This window comes from Phyllobates terribilis, unplaced genomic scaffold, assembly GCF_046119375.1.
Source record: "Phyllobates terribilis strain yellow unplaced genomic scaffold, ASM4611937v1 Scaffold_1__5_contigs__length_1240528914, whole genome shotgun sequence".
Taxonomy (NCBI): Eukaryota; Metazoa; Chordata; class Amphibia; order Anura; family Dendrobatidae; genus Phyllobates; species Phyllobates terribilis.
The window spans coordinates 186,080,544-186,097,831 of NW_027362761.1; the positions used below are offsets into that span (position 1 = coordinate 186,080,544).

The window sequence follows — 17,288 nt, forward strand, 5'->3', positions numbered from 1 at the left end:
GCCGAGCAAGCCTGGAAATACTCGGCAAGCTCCAAGCATCTCAAGCAGTGAGATGCTCGGGCGAGTACCGAGTAGTAGCGAGCATGCTCGCTCATCACTAGTGATAAATAATCCTAAAAACATGTGCAAGTCTTTCTGGCTTCAAAAAAATAATGGACGCATTACATTTTTTTACGAACAGGGGAAAAGGTGCCCTAATTTAAGGACTGTCGAGGGATTTCTAAACATTTCACAACCCTGCTTGCCACTGTAAATAACGTTATCTGCAGCATGATTGGAAACATGTAAATGCCACTGACAATTTGCCTGTATGTTAGCTTTAGTTATACTACATGCAATCATTATAGAAAGTAGTGTAAAGGTAGCATTATTTAAGGCACTTGTGTTTTTATGAGCATTTTATTGCATCCGGCAGTGAAAAGTTAATTTTCAACAGTGAAGGAATCCTTAAGATGAATCTGTCAGCACAAAATGACCATTCAAACTACAGTAAGCATATGCTCTCACTGGACCTTGGAGTAGCCATATAGCACAGCTGTCCTTCCCACTCGATTTCCAACTACTGCCACGCTCCCCTGGCTCCTGGAAGGCCAGAGCTTTCAATCAAGATAGAGGGTGGAGATAGATTCAAAACAAGTAGTTGGGAAAGTGCACTGAACAGTTTGGTCACTCCAAGAGTACTGTGGAACTGAGCTTGGTTTTAACACTTATTTTGTGTGACAAACTTCCTTTAACCCTTTCCTGACGTGTGATATAGATGTATGACAAAGGTAAGGTGCCGATGTACAGAGCAGGCTCAGGATCTGAGCCCCTTCCGCACCTGGCATTCACCTATAACAGCAACAACTGGAGCTAGCTACGATCGCTGCAGTTAACCCTTTAACGGTTTAAATACTACTTTCAATCTCTCACAGTTGCAATTATAGCACCACTCCAGCATTTTTTTTATTGCTACGCTGGAGTGGTGCTAGTAATGTAAAGTCATGCCCCCAGTTTCATAATTACCAGCAGCCACCTTCATCTTTTTTCAGCGCCACTTCGGACGGTCTCCAGCTGTTTGTAACCTGCCCGATTGCTCCAGTGTTTGCTGAAACAAGCGGAGGTCGCTTTTCAATGTAAGTCTATGAGTCAGAACGAGGCTCTCATAGATTTACATTGAGAGCTTGTGTCCGTTAGCTCTGACTTCCAGTCAGTCAGAAGTTGCAGTCACAAGATGGTGGAGCTGAAGGCGGAGGGTGAGTGTAATACTAGGGTCAGGGACCTTACATTAGTAACACCACTCCAGCGTTGAAATAAAATAAAACACTGAAGTGGTGCTTTAAGGTGCATGATCCCACTGTACTACAGTTTCAGGCACCCATCGTTATCTCCGCTCTTCTACAAGTTCTGAAATTATTCTTCTTGGTGTGATTTTTTTTTACCTGACAAAAAACTGTCATTTTAACAAGGTTGTGTAGACTTTTTACATCCACTGTATGTATATTTAAAGGTATATACTGTATGTGTATGTAAGAGTGTGTCTGTCTGAAGACTGCCACCTGCTTCCCAAGCAGGACCCTGCGGAACCAATAGGAAAGGGGAGAGTTTTGGAAAGGAAGAGTCTAGACGAAGCACCGGGTCAGGCGACCTATGTGATGCAGTTCCCCGATATAAGAAGCTGGAGTGGCAAGGCGGGAAGAGATTTGACGCCAACCAGTGAGATGAACGGGGCGCGCACAGAGAGAGCCATCGAGGCCAAGACACCAAAGTGTGCCAGGAGAGCTGAACCAGCAGGTTGTTGTGTGCCTGTGAGCAGGGTCCAGACGACTCCGGTCGAAGTCCGTGAACCAGACGACGCCAGTCAAGGTCCGTGAACCAGACTACACCAGTCAAGGCTCGGGTCCAGCCCTCGTTCGTCCAGGCCCGATAGACTACCGTGGCAGGTCAAGCACCGAAGACCCCGTGAGGATCCTAATCCGAAAGTGGACGTCTGCCGTGGTGGACTGGAGGAGCAAGTGACTCGGGCCGTCACTTCCAGCTCTGATGTACAGTACAGGGTTCAGTTAGGGTACAGTACAGGGTGGTGCCGCATACGGGACGGGGACTGGCAAGTGTGAAAAAAGCCCATACAGCGCTGATTGACTTTGTCAGAAGGACCTGCGGCCTAGCAGGAAAACCTAAAGATGCACATTAGAACGGCACGGTGGCGCAGTAGTTAGCTCTGCAGTCTTGCAGCACTGGGGTCCTGGGTTCAAATCCCACCAAGGACAACATCTGCAAGGAGTTTGTATGTTCTCCCCGTGTTTGCGTGGGTTTCCTCGGGGTTCTCCAGTTTCCTCCCACACTCCAAAGACATACTGATAGGGAATCTAGATTGTGAGCCCCGATGGGGACAGCAATGATAACTTATGTAAAACGCTGCAGAATATGTTAGCACTATATAAAAATAAAGATTATTATTATTAGAACCTGTGATTAATAGAGAAACTTGCCATTGACATTTTGGTGCTTGTGAATACTACTCTCATCAGAAGTTAGTCATATGGCACATAGAGTGACTATAAGAGTTACAGTATATGTGCCTGATAACAGAATTGTATATTGAACATTGTATGCTATAAATCATACCCTTTCCCTTCTGTTAAAGAAACTCCTTTCCCCACTCCCGGCTAAGGAAAATAAATAGTTAAGTTGGTAATTTCCGACTTGCGTGTTGCATCCAATGATCTATTTACATGTTATATATTAATAAGATTTCCCCATGATGTGGTGAGTGCCATTATCTTCACATCTACTTTTTGGGATTTTCAGTGACTTTTTGCATTACATCAGAGCACCACAGATTTTTTAATCAGGTAGCTATATGTATGGATTACACCTGTGTACATCATCGTGAATTTATAGGAGAAAGTCGGGAGTGCCAAGGGGCTCTCTTTTTTGCCTTATTCATACATACAGGTGAATCTCACAAAATTAGAACATCATTAAAAAGTTCATTTATTTCAGTTCTTCAATATAAAAAGTGAAACTCATATATAGAGTCATTACATGAGTGATCTATTTCAAGTGTTTATTTCTGTTAATGTTGATGATTATGGCTTACAGCCAATGAAAACACAAAAGTCATTATCTCAGTAAATTAAAATAATTAACAAAAAACACCTGCAAAGACTTCCTATGCACCTGTACATGTTAAGGAAAGTCGATTCCTCATATTAAATGCTATACCATTAATATATCATATAAAGGGGATGTCCAACTGCTGAGACACGTACGAATTGGCAGAATAGGGATTTTTATCCTGAATTGTGCACTTTTATCCCCGTTAGAATGGCACTGTGCATACCTAACTTTTGCTCCATTCATTCTCGATGGGGCTTCCAGGAAAACCTGAGCTCATTGCTCATCAGAATCATAGGAAATAAATGGAGTGGAGGTTAAAGCACCATTCCAGCATTTTTTTTTCAGCCCTGGAGTGGCGCTTTAAATGTAAGCCCCCAGGTCCTGGTCATATATTCACCCTCTGACTTCTTCCCCGGTTTTCAGCACTGCTTCGGTCCCTTAGCACCATCTTGTGAGCGCAGCTTGTGACAGCCGGAAATCAGAAGCTCCACTCACAATCTCTCGATACAAGTCTGTGAGAGCCAGAACAAGGCTCTCATAGACATGTATTGAAGAGTGACCTCCGGCATGCTCCATGAAACACTGAAGCACGCCGGCAGGTGACTTTTCACAGAAATGGACCAGAGCAGCAGGGAAACCAATGAAGGCGGTGGCAGGTGAGTATCAGACAGGGAGCAGGAGACTTACATCTAAAGCGCCACTCCAGTGGTGCAATAAAAAAAAATGTTGGAGTGGTGCTTTAAGCGAGCTCACTGCCACTCCATTCTAGCGGGGATAAAAGTGCCCCATTCTGCCGATCTGTGTGGGTCCCGTGAGGAAGGAAAACTGCTGATCAATAAGTTATCATGTAATCTTTGAATAGGTGACATAAGGCAGCGGCTTTTCTGTGAGTGAATTAGTGAGACAGTGACCCAGGCAAGTAAAATGAAACATCCTTTATTGTCCAAAACACTGAACACAGGAAAGTGGTCACTTCCGGACCGCAGCCAGGAATTTGTAAATAAAGTCCAGTGCCGCCTGCACTTGCACTCCCATAAAGTCCTCGGGTGCTATCGTGGTTGCCCACGTCGCTGGCTCTGGACTGTGTTAGCTTTATACAGCCAGGCATACGTCCACAGCACCTTCAGCTCTGCTGCATGTGAAATCCAACACAAAACTGACACACCCAAACATTAACTGCAGGTTTAAATAAAAAACGTGGCCATGGGTCACAAGTAAGACCCAGACTTGAGGGAGAGATCCATCCCACTACCATCCTACAGATCTCTCCAAAAATAAAAGCCCAATACAGGTTTTCCTAAGTAACTTGGTGAAATAAGTTGATCCAGTTCACATTTATTATGTGCCAGTATGGGGTTGCCCTTTTTAGGATTGTGAACCCCCATTATGTTGATGTTGCAGGTTTAGTCATAAAATCAGTTTAGGGTCATTTTGGCACTGAGCTTTACACTAAAATTATATATCCAGGGTGCTATATCTAAAATGTGGATCTGAATTTCCTCAGCAAGTAAGCTGTATATATCTTTCCTTACCTATACATGCAACAGGCAGTGTATCTTAATTAAGTTAGTGTTGGCTTTCTATATATGATTTTAATAGAGTATACATAATAAAAGTTGTTTTATCCTACTTTTTATACAATACAACTTGAGATAGAAGTTATTGATTTTGGAGTGAGACATCTATCAGATCTCACTTTTTGGTATTTACTCTTGTGAAGCCCAACTACAGGAGTATATTGCAGTATGTAGAACAAGCAATAAAAGGAAAAATAAGGTAACATTTTAAAAAAAATTATAAATTCAAATCCACATTCCTTTTCCCAGTTTAAAAGTACATTGATAAAAAAAATTCTAAAAATCAAGATATATTTGGTATCAACGCATAAAAGTCCATTTTATCAAATATAAAATTATTTTTACAGGTACAGTAAAAATTGAAAAAAAATCAAAAAGCCAAAATTGCTGGGTTTTTTTTGTATCTCAGTATCTCCAGCAAAAAAAATAAAATAAAAAGCCCAAAATGATACCATTTAAAAATAGGCTCACCATGAATAAAACAACATCACTTATAGCTCCATCAATCGAAAAATAAAAATGTTACGGCTCTCAAAAAATGGCGACACAAAGCAAAATTTTCTTTATAAAACTCAGATTTATTTTAATACTTAAATAAAAAAACTCACTTTACAAATTTGGTATTGCTATAATCGTACTGATACCGAAAATCAGGTTACCAGGCCATTTTTATTGCACAGTGAATGTCGTAAAAACAAAACCTAAAATTAAATGGCAGAATTGAGGAGTTGGGGGAGGGGGGGGGGGGTCACCCTTTCACTGCAACTGGAATTTTTCATTTTCCAGGACATTGCAAGGTAAAATCAATGGTGTGATCAGATAAAAGTTGTCCTTCATATGGTTATATTGATGGAATAAAGTTATGGCTCTTGGAAGAAGGAGGGGAATAAACGAATACACAAAAGCCACGCTCACACGTTCAGTATTTGGTCAGTATTTTACATCAGTATTTGTAAGCCAAAACCAGGAGTGGGTGATAAATACAGAAGTGGTGACGTGTTTCTATTATACTTTTCCTCTGATTGCTCCACTCCTGGTTTTGGCTTACAAATACTGATGTAAAATACTGACCAAATACTGATCATGTGAACATGGCCTTAGATGTTTTTTTGTAGACAACTTTGAAATTGAAGATCCGACAACAAGAATCTATGTTCATGGCCAGTTCTAGTCCACAATTTGGAAGTATACAGGTAGCCTGGCGTGTCTCTTATTTTGTAATGCCGAAACAATGAAATTAATTCTCATATTTTATTAGCCAATTAAAGGTCAGATATTGAAGGCATGGCTTTTATTTCTTGAAACATAATTATAATGTAATCCAAAGAGTTCCTCTTGGCTTGTGCGCTATAAAATGTTTATAATTCTAGCAGTGTAATTTTACAGTGTTGTCAATGGATGAGAAAAGTGTCGAGTGTCATTTTAATGCATATGTGTTAAAGACTGAGATACAATGAAACATTCGCTGACATGAGTGCAAAGGTTAACAGCTTATCGGTAAGGAAAGATACAATGCCAAGTTTAGTGTCATCACAAATGGGACAATACAGGAGTTTTTTATGGTTTATGAGTTGGAGCTTGCTTCGCTAGTCACTGTCAGTTCTTCCTGGACCTTTCCCTTTTTTTATAATTTTGTTTTTAATTACAATTCAGGTCATATTAACTGTTTTTTTTCACTATACAAAAAACAAAGCGCTTCTCCTCAGTTTGCTGGATCCATATTTTCTATAATCAACCAGTCAGTAAGATCCTAAGTAGAACATGTGTCAGTAGTGTTGAGCGAGTATGTTCTGTTAACCCTTTCGGCGAGTATGCTCGGGCCGAGCTCCGAGTATTTACAGCTGCTCGGTGATAAGGTTAAATCGCTCCCGTGTGCATGATTTGCAACTGTTTAGCAGCTTTATTACATGTGAGGAATGTGTAAGAAATAGACATTCCTCACATGTAATAAAACTGTCAAACAGTCGCAAATCATGCACACGGGAGCGATTCAAACATAACACTGAGCAGCTGGAACTACTCGGAGCTCGGCCCGAGCATACTCGCCGAAAGGGTTAACAGAACATACTCGCTCATCACTATGTCTCAGTTTATATTTCTACCATCAATCATCAAAAAGGAAAATGAGAGATACAGTATATAAAGACACACAGACTCTAATGTGTGTCTTTTTATCTGTTATAACAAAAAACCTATAGCACGTATGTGACACAAACAGATGTGTGAATAAGGCCCAATACTGTAACCGTACTTAAAACTCTTAACTCATTTTTATAGAGAAAGAGAATAGCACAAGGTAGAAAGCAAATTGCATAGGTTAATCGGTTGAACATAAAAATAGTAGCTCACCAGCAATTTTTAATTTTTGTTTTTTTTGTTTTTAAATACATTATTCAATAAGGTTAGACACTTTAAATACATTATTCAATAAGGTTAGACACTTTAAATACATTATTCAATAAGGCTGGACACACATGCAGTTTTGATGCAGTTTTCTGAACCAAAACCAGAAGTGAATCTCAGCAGGCAGGAGAAGTAAGGTCCTTCCCTTACATATCCATTCCTTTGTATCCACTAATGGCTTTGGCTTAAAACATTGCATAAGAAATTCCGCTAAAAACCACATGGGTGATTCCAGCCTCATTGAGACATCTGACTCGGATGAATGGAGACATTGGGAATGGTTTGTACAGGAAAAATAATTCCTATATACAGTATAAAACACTGCTGTTCTCTCATATAATATTGTCTGCACCCAATATGTATACACTAGAATGCTAACAAAGAAGTCCATGCACATATTCAATAAGTTCTCCATTGAATGGAAACCTACTTTTGCATGTTATTTTGAGAGGGAATTTTCTGTGCACTAGTTGTAGCTATATTGCCTTAGCCCAGTAAGTTACTGCCTAGGCTAGCTGCCACTCATGTTACATGCCCCGTCAGCTTCCCATTGGTATACTTGCACTTTTTTTGTACCTCAGGCCACGTTCCCACGAGGAGCTCTTAGTTGTTGCAGAATTTCTGCACTTATTATTTCAATTAGGTTACTTGCGTTTCTTCATAGCGTTTTTGTGTGCGTTTTTTTAACATGCGTTTTTATCGCGTTTTTGACACTGCCGGAACTGTAAGACGCTGAGCTCTCGATGCAGGGAAAACATTCAGCATCAAAAACGCGATCAAAGCTCACCGTGGGCACACAGCCTAAGACACAAGCACCTCAACAAAAAACGTTACAGTTAGTAGGGTTTATTAAGATTTACTGGTATATATTAATAAACAGAACCAATATAATTGTCTCAGCTCCATTATAACAGCAGAAATCATTGCCCAGGGGCAATTTCTGGTGCGGGGTTCTAATGAGGGCACCAACAAGACACTTCATCTTGACCAGAAGTTGAATTGTCACAAAGGCTTATCAAGAAAGAATGATTGTAGTGAAGAGAAACCTGTCTTATACAGCTAGTAAAAGTCTATGCAAGGCCTCATTCATATGTCCATTTTGCACGTAAGTGTATCCATTATAATCTATGGTGCTGTTCACATGTCTGTGTTACTTCACAGACTGTGTGTCCATGCAAAACTCAAGGAGACATGTCTATTTTTCTCCGGTATCACGGATGAAAAGTGCCCATACAAGTCTATGGGTCTGTGAAGAACACATACAGCACAAGGATGGCATCAGTGTACAGTCCGTGTACTGTCAGTATTTAACATTACAAAGTATTGGAGAAGCTTTATAATTCATTTATCCATCCATGAAAAACACTGATGATAAAAACGGACACACAGATGACACCAGTACCATTTGTTAGTATTTAACATTGTCAAATATAGGAGAAGCGTTCTAATTTATTTATCCATCCATAAAAAACACTGATGACACATTGATGGTAAAAACGGACACACGGATGGTAAAAGCGAATATACGGATGACACATTGATGGTAAAAATTGACACAATGATGACACCAGTACCATTTGTCTCGTACATGATTAAACACGAACGTGTGACTGAGTCTTAATCATATTGGGCAGCACGGTGGCTCAGTGGTTAGCATTGTAGTTTTGAAGCACTGGGGTTCTGGTTTCAAATCCCACCAAGGACAACATATGCAAGGAGTTTGTATGTTCTCCCTGTGTTTTCGTTGGTTTCCTCGGGTTCTCCAATTTCCTCCCACACTCCAAAGACATACTGATAGGGAATCTAGATTGTGAGCCCCAATGGGGACAGTGATGATGATGTCTTTAAAGCACAGTGGAATTCATGGCACTATATAAGTGAGTAAATAAATATTATTTAGGTTCTCAGAACTGGAGATGTGTGACATATCCACCATCTTATTAATTTTGTAGTCAGAAATCCCACTGAAGAACACTATCATCAATCATACTGATATGGCTGCTTATAGGGAACCAGAGACTTCAGCAAATTTAGTTATTTTGTGTCCCCTTTAAGGTAAACATTTTTGTTTCCCTATTCTGCATGCTTAATTGCCAATGGGCTCCTTTTGACAATGTTGATTATAAACCTGTCAAGGCACAGAAATGTCAATTACTAAAAGGGTCGCCAACTTAACTTTTTAGTTTTTCTGGACAGCTTATCACAAAATCACAGACAGACTATATTTTTCTACAGACACATTGGAAAACCATAATAAATGATTATGATTATCAGTGATCCATGTCTACAGCTTGAATTCAGATATGAAGACATCAGCTGCATTCACTGCAAACTGTAATATGATGATAATTACAGTCAAAATAATCGGTATACATTTCTTCAGCTTCAAAAAAATCATGGAAGCCTTCAATTTTTTTACGAACAGGGAAAAAAAGTGTCCTATTTTTACGGACTGCCCTGGAATTTCTGGATGATTGGCAACCCATATTACTAACAAAGCAAATTTAAACACGTGGAAGATAAGCACCAACTTATCACTACTGAAGATTGTCACATACATACCTGCCTCATCCTTGTATGTAGCAAACTTGAAGCCTCCAGCCATTGATTTCCTGAATTAGTCCTTCAAGCAAAGTGAAGTAAAATATCACTACTAATCTAAGTCTTGAATTAAAATTTGGAGAAAGGAGCAACATTAATTTTGATATGTGTTCTCCAAAATCCAGGTACAGTAACAATGAACTTCCTACGTGTCCTCTGTCACAGATTGTCACCGAGCTTTAAAACGCTGTGAATTTGTGAATTAGTTTAGCTTCAGTCATTCCCTGGAGTGGAAAATCATTAACAAAGGTGATGTTGGTGAGCTACACGTTTCATTGAACTTTTTTTTTTTCCCATTAAGATTAAGAAAGAATAGGTCATAAGTCAGCTACAAGTTAATGCATACAATTATACACGGGCAACAGCTTAGACTTTAAAGGGGTTGTACATTTTGAACAACCATCTTTTGGTAGAGGTCCTTCGACAATGAGTTGATCCGAGGGTGTTCTACTGCTTGGACCCCAGTTTTCACTTGTAGGAAACTCAGCAGAAAGTGTTCAGTTTCCAGCAATGCCGCAGCAAGAGAAAATAGACACTACGCAGTGCCTATCGAAATCAGTGCAAAAAACCTTCAGACCCGTGTAACAGGCCGATCAGACCAAGACATTCTCTTTGCAGCCAGTCTTCATTATGGTCTTTAAACGAAAGATCAAAATGAAGGACGCAGTCTATAAACCCAGGATTTACTAAACTAGTTCAATTTACAATATTCAATAGTTACCAGGTGAAGGCTTCTTACCAAAATGCATGTTGTGGTGGGTGTCATCCCAGTAAGAGACGACAATGACAAGTATGGATATGCATCTATTTTTTACTCTGGGTATTGTAAATTATATTGGATTTACAGATTATATTAATTTGTTCAATTTATTTATCAGTGGGTACCATTTTGGTATGAGGTATGATATATGAAATATACATAGAAAAAATGTTGCAGCCTGCAGTCACTCTACTGCATGCTGTGAGGATTCTCCGATGGTGGGAGCAGGCAGTCATGCATACTTACGGACACATTCCGAATAGATGTGTCCGCCCACAAGGCCATGCACGTCTAGTCGGCACATGATCGCATGTATACAAATCACATGGTCGAAAGTGTTGGCACCTTTGAAATTGTTCCAAAAAATTAAGTATTTCTCTCAGAAAATTATTGCAATTGCACATGTTGTGTTATACACATGTTTATTTCCTTTTGTGTATTGAAATAGCGTAAAAAAAAAAACAGAGACAAAAAAGCAAATTGGACATAATTTCACATAAAACCCCAAAAATGGGCCGGACAAAACAGTTGGCACCCTTAACTTTATATTTGGTTGCACACCTTTTGGAATAGCTAACTTCAATCAATTGCTTCCTATAACTATCAAGAAGCTTCTTACATCTCTCAACTGGAATTTTGGATCACTCTTATTTTTCAAACTGCTCCAGGTCTCTCATATTTGAAGGCACCTTCTCCCAACAGCAATTTTAAGATCTCTCCACAGGTGTTCAACGGGATTTAAATCCGGACTCATTACTGGCCACTTCAGAACTCTCCAGCGCTTTTTTTCCACCCATTTCTGGGTGCTTCTTGAAGTATGTTTGGGGTCATTGTCCTGCTGGAAGACCCAAGACCTAGGACGTAAATCCAGCTTTCTGACACTGGCCACTACATTGCGACCCAAAATGCTTTAGTAAACTTCAGATTTCATGATGCCTTACACACAGTCAAGGCACCCAGTGCCAGAGGCAGCAAACCAACCCCAAAACATCTTTGAACCTCCGAAATTTTTGACTGTAGGTACAGTGTTTTTTTCTCATTCTGTTAACAGTAAAATGTTGTGCTTCAACAAAGCTCTATTTTGGTCTCATCTTTCCACAATACGCTTTCCAAGAAAGACTTTGGAACTTGAGTGGGGCTGCATCCTGCATTGCAACAACCTTATGTTGCGCACTATGTCAAAGGAATATCAAGATCTCTCGAGATGGACTTGTATACTTGAGATTGTTGATATTGTTCAACAATTTTGGTTCTCATGTCTTCAGACAGTTCTCTTCTCCTCTTTCTGTTCCCCATGATTAGTGTGGCACAAACAGACACACAATGCAAAGATTGAGTCAACTTCTCCCCTTTCTATCTAGTTTCAGGTGCGATTTTCATATTGGCCACACCTGTTACTTGCCACAGGTAAGTTTGAACGAGCATCACATGCTTGAAACAAAGTCATTTACCCACAATTTTGGAAAGGTGCCAGCAATTTTGTCCAGACCATTTCTTGGGTTTTGTGTGAAATTATGTCCAATTTGCCTTTTTTCTGTTTTTTTTGTGTTGTTCCAATACACACAAAGGAAATAAACATGTGTATAGCATAATATGTGTAATTGGAATAATTTGAATTTTTTTGGGCACCGGAGAATCCTCACTGCATGCATTGCACGCAATGTGAGAATTCATATTGTGCTCAAGTCTGCGCGTCTGCATAGAGTGACTCCATAATTGAAACATAAGGCCAGACAACACCTTTAAGCCACTTTCCTATTTTGTCTTGAGGTATTAGATGCCACTTTTTAGCCCCAAATACATCAAAATGGTGCAACAATTAGAAAGTTAAAAATGGGCTTTTTTTCCTAGCTGAATCCTCCTAAGGTCTATGTAGAAATAGGAAATCTCTTTTCCCTGCATGGGAAAAAGATTGATTTGACCACTAGAAAGATTATATTTTAGCTATACTAATGTAGGATGCCAGACAAAAATAATGAAATTAATATCACCATTTTATTGATGTACATTTAAGTATTTTGGATTTGGCAGCCAAGGAACTAAAGTACTGTGTGTTAGGTACAATTGTACTATTGTTCTGCCTCTGTCCGGTTTAGTCCTGCTACATTTACTAGAACTCTGTGCTCTACTATCAGAATACTGTGGACAGATGGCAATAAAATAATGCAGTTTACTTTCATTATAATAGATGAATGGCTTTATTTGCCAATATTTGAGTTAGAATTTACACAATATAACCTGGAAATTAACTGAGGGTTTGCTTAAAAATCTGGATCGATCGATCATACGAACATTCAAAGAGGTTCCTGTATGTCAAACGCAGCATACTTTACTGCCAGGAAGGAAACTTTACAATGGATTTTCCTATGAAATAAAATATGAAATCTTTAGGTTCCTCAGTTCATATCATGGGTCAGGAAGTTCGAACTTCATTAAGAACTTAGCTGAAGTTGTTTTGGGGAAATTTTGGTAACAACCAATATGGCAACTATTAGCCAGCTTGAGCCACATTTACATTATACCTTCCCACACTCCCTTTTAAAAGCACTTCTCCGTATTTGAGCCCCCATACACATTAGAATAATGTCTGCTGAACCGGACAAAAATAACTGGTTCTGCCCACAGTCTAATGTGTATGAGAGCCCGGGACGAGTGATTTTTTGGGAAGTTAAGGATCCAGCATTTCTGATTTTGGACTGTCAATCATACTGTTCTCCTAAAGATATTTCTGGCACCTACCCTCTCATTGAGAACACAGATATGCTCAACCAAGTAAGCACTCCTGTGTAAGGGAAAGACCGCCGTGATAGCTGCCAGCCATTTAGTATGTTTAGGAGGAGGCTTTAGAGAAATCAGTGCCAGAGAGAAACTGGTGTGCAGTGGGGGCACTCTCTTACTGTTGATATTTAGAGGACCCCTCTCCTGGTAGCGCTGTTACTGATTAGTGTTGAGCGAACGTGCTCGGATAAGGCGATATCCAAGCATGCTAATGTGCTAACCAAGCGCTTCGGCGTGCTTGAAAAATATGTTTGCCTCACTGCGGCTGCATGTCTCGCGGCTGTCAGACAGCCGTAACACATGCAGTTATTGCCTGTTTGTTAAGAAATCCCTGCATGTGTTGCGGCTGTCTAACAGCCGCAAGACATGCAGCCGCGGTGACGTATACATATTTTTCGAGCACACCGAAGACACTCGGTCAGCAAATGAGCATGCTCGGATAACACCTTATTCGAGCACACTCACTCATCACTATTACTTATATGTTTTGCCTTCACTGTCCACAAAGGAAACTGTGAATGACTAGCAGCCTGGCAATGGCAACTCATAACTTCCAAGCTTATTGTCTGGAATATTAACCTATCCTGTAAATTGTAAGCCCATGAGGGCTAGGTCTTCTCCTCCTCAGTACCAGTCTGTCACTGTTAGTTTGTTCATTGTAATTTATATTTATATTTTGTATGTAAAACCTCTTCACATGTACAGCACTATGGAATCATTGGTCCTCTAAAAATAAATAATAATACTCAAATGTTTTACAAAAATAATAAACATTTGGTAGTCCGATTGCTATTCATATAATGCCCAGCAACCGCTGTTATTTCTATGTGGTTGTCTGACAGTAGACCTAGAAACAAATCTATTTCAAATCACTAGTGTCTTAAAAAGTTGTTCTAATTTATCATCTACAGGAGTCCATCGCTACTGATCCTGCTGCTTTGCCAGGGGTGATGCACTCGTGTAGATTGAAAATTTGGACCAGCGGCATGGCCGCAATGCTAATCCAAATTATGCACTCTCCCAGGCTGCTCACAGAGGTTGCTTTGCCCCAGCAGTATAAGATAGGTGCATGGGGACTGAAGCTGGTCAGATCCAGTGATCTGATCAGCTTCAGAGCAATGTGTGCAGTCTCTATTAGAGATGAGCGAACCTCTCAAGGTTTGATTCATTTCAGATCGGCTAACTTCCCGATGTTCTCTGAACATTTTGTCAAACAGTTTGTCGAACATATCTGAATCCCATTGCATTCAATGGGAGGTAAAACCAAACGCATACACAACACATTCAAAGGGGCCCAAAAACTGCCAAAACAGCTCAAGTTGAGGGCAGACACCAGGAAAAGCGACATAAATTGAACCACAGTAAAAATAGTATAATTATTATTATTATTTATTATTATTGTGCCATTTATTCTATGGCGCTTTACATGTGAAAAGGGGTCACCAACTACAGGAGGAGAGAGGACCCTGCCCCCAAGGACTCATAAAAAAATCTACAAGGGATGGGTGAGGATACAGTAGGTGAGGGTAGAGTTGACCGTGCTGCAGTATGGTGAAGCGAGGGTTACTGCAGGTTGTATGCTTGTCGGAAGAGGTGGGTCTTCAGGTTCCTTTTGAAGTTTTCCAGGGTAGGCGAGAGTCTGATATGTTGGGGTAGAGAGTTCCAGAGTAGGGGAGATCCCCGGGACAAATCTTGTACGCCATTGTGGGAGGAGGAGATAAGAAGGAAGTAGAGAACTAGATCTTGAGAGGATCGGAGGTTGTGTGCAGGTAAGTATCGGGAGAGTAGATCAAAGATGTATGGAGGAGACAGGTTTTGGATGGCTTTGTATGCTAAAGTTAGGGTTTTCAACTGAAGTCGCTGGGCAACGGGGAGCCAGCACAGGGATTGACAGAGGAAAGAAGCCGGGGAATATCGGGGTGACAGGTGGATTAGTCGGCCAGCAGAGTTTAGGATAGATTGGAGGGGTGCAAGAGTGGTAGAAGGGAGGCCACAGAGCAGGAGATTGCAGTAGTCGAGGCGGGAGATGATGTGGACATGCACTGGTATTTTTGCAGATTTATGGTTGAGGAATGTGCGGATCCCAGAGATATTTTGGAGTCGGAGTCGGCAGGAAGTGGAAAGGGCTTGGATCTTAGGTTTGAAGGAGAGATCAGAGTCAAGCTTGCGGGACTGTGGAGCATGGGCAACCATTGACTTTGATGGATAGGTCAGTTGGAGGGGGTTGAATGAGATGGTGGAAAGATGATGAATTCAGTTTTATCCATGTTAAGAAATCTAGCAGAGAAGAAAGATGAAATAGCGGACACACATTGTGAGATTCTGGTTAGTAAGGAGGTGATATCAGGTCCAGTGAGGTAGATCTGTGTGTCACCAGCATAGAGATGATACTGAAAGCCGTGAGACTCTATGAGCTGCCCAGGTCGAAGGTGTAGATGGAAAAAAGCAGGATCCTAGAATTGAACCTTGGGGGACACCAACACATAGGGGGCAAGATGAGGAGGTGGTGTGTGAGTGGGAGAAGCTGAATGTTCTGTTAGGTATGTAAAGATCCAAGAAAGGGCAAAGTCTGTAATGCCAAGAGATCAGGGAGTCTGTAGTAAGAGACAATGGTCCACTGTGTCGAAGGAAAATATGCCAGGTCCAGGAGGAGGAGGACAAACTAGTGTCGCTTGGATTTGGCAGTTAGTAGGTCGTTAGTGACTTTAGTTAGGGCCGTTTCAGTGGAATGGTGCGGTCAGAAGCCAGATTGTAAGTGGTCAAAAAGGGATAAGGAGGAGAGGGCAGGACAGTTCAAAATGGATGTGCTGTTCCAGTAGTTTTGAGGCATAATGGAGAAGTGATATGGGGCGATGGATAGACACAGAAGATGTGTCAAGGGAGGGCTTTTTGAGGATGGGTGTGACCGAGGTATGTTTGAAGCATGAGGGGAAGACACCAGTTTTTAGTGACAGGTTGAAAAGGTGGGTTAGGGTTGGGATGAAGACTGTGGTAAGGTTTGGAATGAGGTGGGACGGGATTGGGTCAAGTTCACAGGTGGTGAGATGTGATTTGGAGAGTAAAGAGGAAAGTTGATCTTTTGTGATGGTGAAGAAGCTGGTTTTGGAGGAGGAGAGTTAGGTAGTTATGAGGTGGGGCTGTGGTGACTTTAAGCAAAAGCTTTGTCTTACGTTGTCAATCTTCTGGTTGAAGAATGAGGCAAATTCTTCAGCTGAGATGAGAGGAGAGGGAGGGGGACACAGCAGTACACCTTGTAGATGAGGGCCAGAAAGAGCATATGTTACAGTAGATGGCAAGTGCTGTATCAAGTGGCCTCTGCTCCTCTAGCTCCAACTTAACATCACACACAGTACAGTCTTTAGAGGTGTCACCCCAATTACCCTTTTTTCCCCCCGCATCACAACTCTCCAACCGCCCAACTGACTGTGGGGAATCAAAGATGGGCGAGTCTGCAGAACTTTTCACACATTCTATTCTGGGGCATCAGAGGTCTGATCCAAAGATTCACAGACTCAAGAGGAGGAAAGGATGTGCAGTTTGATCTGGGGCCAGACGAAGTAGGGTCCGAGCAGAATCCAAACCCTCATCACCAGATGTTGACCCCTGGGGGTGGAGGTGATCCTGATGAGACTCAAATACTTGAGACACACACGGACTGTACTTTGCTGTCATGGCATAAAGAGGAGGAGGGTGACTCACAGGGCAAGGAGATGGAGAATAGAGAGGATGACGATGAGGTTTTAGATCCCACTTGGGGTGAATCCAGAGGCATGCAGCTGAGTAGCTCAGCAGAGGAGGTGGAGGAGGAAGATGAAGAGGTTACGATGCGGCTTCCCGCACAGACCTGGAGTGATGCAACCACAACATCCTCAGCCACAACTCTAGTGGTGGCCATCAGCATTTGCGGGTCTGCAGTTCGCAGGGGTGGCAAGGGTTCTGTAGCCTGGGTCTTTTTGGAGACCGCAAAGGATGACACAACTCACGTTGTCTGCCAACTTTGTTAAAAATGACAGAGTAGAGGCAAAAATTACAATAATTTGACTACTACATGCATGAACTACCTACAA

General features: G+C 41.2%; 1 protein-coding gene across 1 annotated transcript in view; it reads right to left on the reverse strand.

The window, feature by feature from the left end:
• The window catches only part of TRPM6 (transient receptor potential cation channel subfamily M member 6), a 381,140-nt gene extending 371,250 nt beyond the window's left edge, over positions 1 to 9,890 (reverse strand). The window contains exon 1 of the mRNA XM_073670622.1: positions 9,645 to 9,890. Within this exon, the coding sequence (XP_073526723.1) occupies positions 9,645 to 9,653 (9 nt within the window). The 5' untranslated portion in view covers positions 9,654 to 9,890. The remainder of the gene's footprint in view (positions 1 to 9,644) is intronic.
• Positions 9,891 to 17,288: the final 7,398 nt, after the last annotated feature.